Below are 7,406 nucleotides of genomic sequence, written 5' to 3'. Positions count from 1 at the left end.
TCTAGATCTATCTATCTATCTATCTATCCATCTATCTATCTCTAGATCTATCTATCTATCCATCTATCTATCTCTAGATCTATCTATCTATCTATCTGTCTATCTTGAAGCTGTTTTGAAGTGTTTGACTCTTTCTCAGATGACGATGATTTGGAGAAGCAGCAGAGGTCCGGTAAGAAGCGTCGCGTGGAAACGTTCCAGCAGAAGGAAAAGAGAAAGCGGGACATCGGACAGGCCACGTCAGATAAGAGCTTTGTGGAAGAGGAGAAGCGAATCCTGCGTCAGTGTATCGAGTGACGCATCCATTAAAATTTAACCCGCTCCGTTTGTTTTAATCCCTCAATCTTTAGTCTGGGACATTTTAAATTATTATTCCAGCATCACGTCCGTGTAAAGAGGGTTTGTTTAAGACATTTCCCTGCAGGTTGCTTTAATGATGTGTTTGTGTTTTGGACGTCATTGTAAGTATAATTTCAACTGTAAATTTGTAGCTTGTAAGGAACATTTTCCACTGGTTATTTGGTTTCCTGTATATTTCCGATAATTTGTAGCTTCTTAAATGGATAAAGTCCTTCTCTCTGAGTCTCTGTGTTTGTATCTCTGATATGTGTAAGTGTGTGTTTGTACTGATGTTTTACTGTCACTAGGTGGCGACACTGAATAAGATTTGATCCAAAGTGGCTTCGAAAGCTCATTGAAAACCTAGAATTAAAACTGCATTTAGAATGGAATTTAATGCTATTAGGTTATGCTCTCAAATATTTACTTTCCCAAAACTATATACCTGGTAAAAGTGTTTGTTTTTGTTTTTGTTTTGTTTTATTTTTTTTAAGTGATATGTGACCCTGGAGCACAAAAGCAGTCATAAGCAGCACAGCTATATTTGTAGCAACAGCCAACAATACATTGTACGGGTCAAATTGATAGATTTTTCTTTTATGCCAAAAATCATTAGGATATTAAGTAAACATCATGTTCCATGAAGATATTTTGTAAGTTTCCTACCGTAAATATATCAATACTTAATTGTTTTGATTATTAATATGCATTGCTAAGAACTTCATTTGGACAACTTTAAAGGAGATTTTCTCAATATTTTGATTTTTTTGCACCCTCAGATTCCAGATTTTCAAATAGTTGTATCTCAACCAAATATTGTCTGATCCTAACAAACCATACATCAATAGAAAGCTTATTTATTATGTATAATGCATAATTATGTACTATTTATTATGTATAAATCTCAATGTCACAAAATTGACCCTTATGTCTGGTTTTGTGGTCCAGGGTCACATATACCATAGGAATATGATGGTAAATCTGTGGTATTTTTTGATAAATATAATGGTGTATGATCATTTAGAACATGCATTACCATAGTAAATAAAGCCATAGTACTATTTAAGGGTCATGTGATGTTTGAAATTCATTTTTTAATGTGTGAATGATCAAATGTCTCGGTCCTGTCTTCATATCTTGTGTAATAATGTGTCTCGCTCCAGCTGTCAGCTCAGTGCAGCTGCGGCGGCGGATCTGGTTGAAGGATGTGGAAAGCGTGTGTAATTTTTCTCCCGGGAGCATGAAGTGATCAGAGGGATTCCAGGGAATTCTGTCGTCTCCTGTGGACGTGAAACAGGTAGAAATGCAGATGATAAGATTCCAGCGTGCAGGTATGTGCCCGGCCTTGTCTCGGACCTCGGTGTGTGTTTTCTTCACGCCTGAATGAACATCAGGAGATTCCAGCAGGATTCTCAGGGTTTATAATGCACTTCTTTTCCGAGACCCTGAGGTTCAGCACAGAACTAGAAAGAATCATCTAGAACGGTTTAATCGCTCATTATTGATAGTTATGCATTACGGTTTTAGTGTTTGTGCTCCAGACATGAACAATTCCTCAATTTGTGATGATTTTATTATTCTGTAGAAACCAAAATCTGCTATTTTCTTTTTCTTTATTTTTATTTAAATTATTATTTTTTTTTTTTTATTTTATGCTTCCTGTTTTCCTTTTAATTTTAGATATTATTCTATAGAGAAGAAAAATTATTTAATTTTACTTCTGGAAGAACTTCACTAGCCCTGTATTCTATAATATACTATATATTTGTGTGTGTGTGCGTGTTTATTAATATTTTGAATTTGTTTTTTTGTCTTGTTTTAATTTTAGACATTCTGTAGGAAGACTTTTTTAAATTGTATTTATTTACATTTTTATGAAAGTTTTGAATTAGTTTTTATTTTTATATTGTCTGTTTTCATTTTAATATTCATTTCATTTTAATTAGTCATTCATTTATTTTAGTTTTTTATTTTGTGATTTAGATTATTTTAGATATTCAGTTATTTTTAAGTTAATCTAAATGAAAATGAGATGAAATAAAGCTGAAATAAAAATACATTTAAGTTTTTTTTATTTAAAAAAAAAATCTATTTCAATTCAAGTTTGTTTTATTTCAGTAAAATATGTTGAAATAAACTTTTACGGAAATATAAATGAAAACCATTTTTACCTAACAATTTTTTTAAATGGTTTTAATTTTAGGTAACTACAATCACCCAAACCCTGATATTTATCTCAGATATTGCATATATGTGCAGTTATTTAATGCATCTATGCATTTATGTCTTTTGGGGTTTTCTCTCCTTGAGACTGGTACAAACGACCTAGCTAGAACACCTTAGCAACTGCATAGCAATGCCCTAGTAACCATCCAGAGCACCCTTGGCAACGCCCTAGCAACCACACAGCATTTTACCATCGCAAACCCTGCTCACATTTTCTTCTGAAGATGTAAACATCAAGTTATTCATTAAAGTGTCCTGCTCTGAACTTTCTAACATGTTTTCCAGCCGTTGTGTTTGTCGTGTCGTTGTCGCTGAATAAAGGCTGCTGGTGTATTTGCTGAGCTCTTGTGGAAATGTACAGCGATATTTGTGCTTTTAGTGAATGTTTGACCCTGTAAATGTGATTCACGAGCACAGTATGAACAGCGACCACAAACATGCATCTATTAAGTGTTTCCACAGAGCCTGACCTGAATTCCAGCGCGCGTTTGCGTCTTAAGACTGGACTGGACTTCGTGGAAAATCTGCGCAAATGTCTGAATGACGAGACTCTGAGCACAGAGACATATGGCCATCATACATATTCAGATCTGAGGTTTCTGTGGCGTTTGTGTGTTATGAATGGGCTCGGCTGACAGTGTGTGTATTCATTAAAGGCAGAGCGGTCGTCACGGTGATTGAGAGGCGAGTGTCCAGACTGTTCGTCACCATAGCGATGAGAAACCGGAAGCAGTGACCTTCAGTGGGATGCTAGGCTGCGGGAAAGTACATACTCGTGCTTTAGTAGCCTATCTAGTGAGACCGAACGTCAGTATAGAGCAAAAACCTTCAGAAGAGACCTGCCATGAGCTCTGAAGATGTTAAGTAATGATATATTTATTCTGTAGAAACAAGAAATCAGTGTAAGTTATATTTTATTTATTTACATATTTATTTATTTTTTTAAGAAAGCCAATATGATTAGGAACTATACTCCCAGTCCGGCGTAATAATCAATGAACTTTGCTGCGGCAGCAGGCGCAGTGATACGCAGCGCCTGAAAGTAGTCCCCAGCCAGGTACCTGGTTATAATATAGCTGGGGACTACTTTCAGGCGCCATATCACTGCGCCTGCCGCAGCAAAGTTCCTTGATTATTACGCGACTGGGAGTATAGTTCCTAATCATATCGACCTAGAAAATCGCAACTTTTCATTTTCGCGGTCTTAGTACGCGATATAACTACAGAAGAGTCAAGTTTTAAATAGGAAAATTATCGAAACTCTTTGGTCATTTTTGAACGCGATGCTACTGGTCTAATAGGATTCAATGATCTATGCTAAGCTATGCTAAAAGTGCTATCGCCAGATCCGGAGATCGGCTGAATGGATTCAAAAACGGTAAAACTCAACTTATTAACTCTGGGGGAGTTGGAGAATGAGCCTATTTCCAAAAAAAGTGGAGTGTTCCTTTAACAACTTTAACAAGAATTTCAATGCTACGAGTTTATATATGTATATATATATATATATATTTTTTACAGTGGGGCAAAAAAAGTATTTAGTCAGCCACCAATTGTGCAAGTTCTCCCACTTAAAAAGATGAGAGAGGCCTGTAATTTTCATCATAGGTATACCTCAACTATGAGAGACAAAATGAGAAAAAAAAATCCAGAAAATCACATACACACACACACACACACATACATTTTAATTGTATAACTATTTTCTATGCTATAGCGAATAAACTGATAATGTGAGAAATGTTGAAGGTGTCTGAATAAATATTGGATTGACTGTATAAAAATAATATAAATATATATAAAATGTTATTTTTTGCACTAAACTAAGTTTAACATTTTTAAAGAATTATTGTTATATATGATGACTTAATTTTAATATATGTAATTAGTAATTGCAAAATATAGAAACACGTTATGTATGCATGCATGTATGTGTGTGTGTGTGTGTGTGTGTGTGTATGTACAGGTGCTGGTCATATAATTAGAATATCATCAAAAAGTTGATTTATTTCACTAATTCCATTCAAAAAGTGAAACTTGTATATTATATTCATTCATTACACACAGACTGATATATTTCAAATGTTTATTTCTTTTAATTTTGATGATTATAACTGACAACTAAGGAAAATCCTAAATTCAGTATCTCAGAAAATTAGAATATTACTTAAGACCAATACAAAGAAAGGATTTTTAGAAATCTTGGCCAACTGAAAAGTATGAGCATGTACAGCACTCAATACTTAGTTGGGGCTCCTTTTGCCTGAATTACTGCAGCAATGCGGCGTGGCATGGAGTCGATCAGTCTGTGGCACTGCTCAGGTGTTATGAGAGCCCAGGTTGCTCTGATAGTGGCCTTCAGCTCATCTGCATTGTTGGGTCTGGTGTCTCTCATCTTCCTCTTGACAATACCCCATAGATTTTCTATGGGGTTCAGGTCAGGCGAGTTTGCTGGCCAATTAAGAACAGGGATACCATGGTCCTTAAACCAGATACTGGTTGCTTTGGCACTGTGTGCAGGTGCCAAGTCCTGTTGGAAAATGAAATCTGCATCTCCATAAAGTTGGTCAGCAGCAGGAAGCATGAAGTGCTCTAAAACTTCCTGGTAGATGGCTGCATTGACTGTGGACTTCAGAAAACACAGTGAACCAACACCAGCAGATGACATGGCAGCCCAAATCATCACTGACTGTGGAAACTTCACACTGGACTTCAAGCAACATGGATTCTATGCCTCTCCTCTCTTCCTTCAGACTCTGGGACCTTGATTTCCAAATGAAATGAAAAATTTACTTTCATCTGAAAAGAGGACTTTGGACCACTGAGCAACAGTCCAGTTCTTTTCTCCACAGCCCAGTTAAGATGCTTCTGACGTTGTCTCTGGTTCAGAAGTGGCTTGGTAGCCCTTTTCCTGAAGACGTCTGAGCGTGGTGACTCTTGATGCACTGACTCCAGCTTCAGTTCTCTCCTTGTGAAGCTCTCACAAGTGTTTGAATCAGCTTTGCTTGACTGTATTCTCAAGCTTGCAGTCATCCCTGTTGCTTGTGCACCTTTTCCTACCCAAATTCTTCCTTCCAGTCAACTTTGCATTTAATATGCTTTGATACAGCACTCTGTAAACAGCCACACCTTTCAGTAATGACCTTCTGTGACTTACCCTCTTTGTGGAGGGCGTCAATGTTCGTCTTCTGGATCATTGCCAAGTCAGCAGTCTTCCCCATTATTGTGGTTTCAAAGAACAAGAGATACCCAGAATTTATACTGTAGCGATGGTCATTTATTCAAACTCAAATGTAAATATTCTAATTTTCTGAGATACTGAATTTGGGATTTTCCTTAGTTGTCAGTTATAATCATCAAAATTAAAAGAAATAAACATTTGAAATATATCAGTCTGTGTGTAATGAATGAATATAATATACAAGTTTCACTTTTTGAATGGAATTAGTGAAATAAATCAACTTTTTGATGATATTCTAATTATATGACCAGCACCTGTATATGTATGTATGTATGTATGTATTTACATACACACACACACACACAAACACACACACAATGTCCAGGACCTCCAGCAGAAATATAGGCCCACAACATCAAAAATACAGCAGTATATTTCATTGTACACATGGGGTACTTTTTTAGTAGTAAGCGATTTGATGGACAGATTGAATAGCTTTCATGATGTGTGTGGGACAGCACTATTCATTCATCACAGATGGACAGCCGGAGCAGGAGACACACAGTCTGACCCTCGGCCCGAGAACCAGCGGGAGGAGAGACCGGTTTAATAAAGACCACAGCAAACCGCGTCACACCAGACTGACCGGTGTGAGTTCAGTTCAGACTGAGAGGAGTCACATTTGACTGGGCCGAATGTGTTTGCATGATGCTAAGCTGTTATAAGTGTATTGCCATGTGGTTGCTAGGGTGTTTTGGGTGGTTGCTAAACCGTTGCTAGGTGGTTTGCTCAACAAGTGACAAGATTGATACTTTAATACTTTGTGGTTTGATCTAAGAATCCAGCGATAAGCAGACACGACACTGCTAGAATCAATCAGAGTATTGCTTAAAATTGTAAATGTAAAATCTCAATAAATTATATATATATATATATATATATATATATATATATATATATATATATATATATATATATATAATGTGTATATATATAAATGTGTATATACTGTATATATATATATATATATATATATGTGTGTGTATATATATATATGTGTGTGTGTGTGTGTGTGTGTGTGTGTGTGTGTATAAATATATATGTACATATATAAACTTTTCTTTCTAAATTGCCTAAATGTCAAAATTAGTATAATAACTACATCATTACAATATCTTTATAGAAAAATCCTAATACTGAACATGTCAAATTTTTCCCTTTCCAAAATTTATCATGATTTTATTATAGTAAAAAAACAGTAACCATGTTTTTTTTTTTTGGCAAATGGATTACCATTTGTATTTAGTTTTACTACAAATTCTATGGTTAAACTATGATTAGTGTAGCAAAACCATGGTTAATTTGTGGTTACCATGGATTAACAATAGTTACCATTGTCTTTGTATTTATAGTAAAACCAGCATTAATTTTTTTAATGGTTGTGTTGTTGTTTGCCCCCTAGCTCCCTTTAAACCTATTAAAAACGATACAATTATTTGTCTGCTAAATTACTACTGTAACTTTACAATAGATAATAATGATGTCCTTTAGTATACAGTATTTTGAGTGATGAGTAATGGGCTGCTACTACTTAACTAAGTAAACAAGACAAAACTACAATAGCCGGTTTAGCTCTCTCTCGCTATAGCGCGTAACTTAA

General features: G+C 35.5%; 1 protein-coding gene across 1 annotated transcript in view; it reads left to right on the top strand.

Moving 5' to 3' along the window:
• The window catches only part of c23h1orf52 (chromosome 23 C1orf52 homolog), a 6,137-nt gene extending 4,732 nt beyond the window's left edge, over nucleotides 1–1,405 (top strand). The window contains exon 3 of the mRNA XM_058762298.1: nucleotides 140–1,405. Within this exon, the coding sequence (XP_058618281.1) occupies nucleotides 140–297 (158 nt within the window). The 3' untranslated portion in view covers nucleotides 298–1,405. The remainder of the gene's footprint in view (nucleotides 1–139) is intronic.
• Nucleotides 1,406–7,406: the final 6,001 nt, after the last annotated feature.

This window comes from Onychostoma macrolepis, chromosome 23, assembly GCF_012432095.1.
Source record: "Onychostoma macrolepis isolate SWU-2019 chromosome 23, ASM1243209v1, whole genome shotgun sequence".
Taxonomy (NCBI): Eukaryota; Metazoa; Chordata; class Actinopteri; order Cypriniformes; family Cyprinidae; genus Onychostoma; species Onychostoma macrolepis.
Note: the sequence above shows the minus strand (reverse complement) of the source record. Positions and strands in the feature narration are given on the sequence as shown.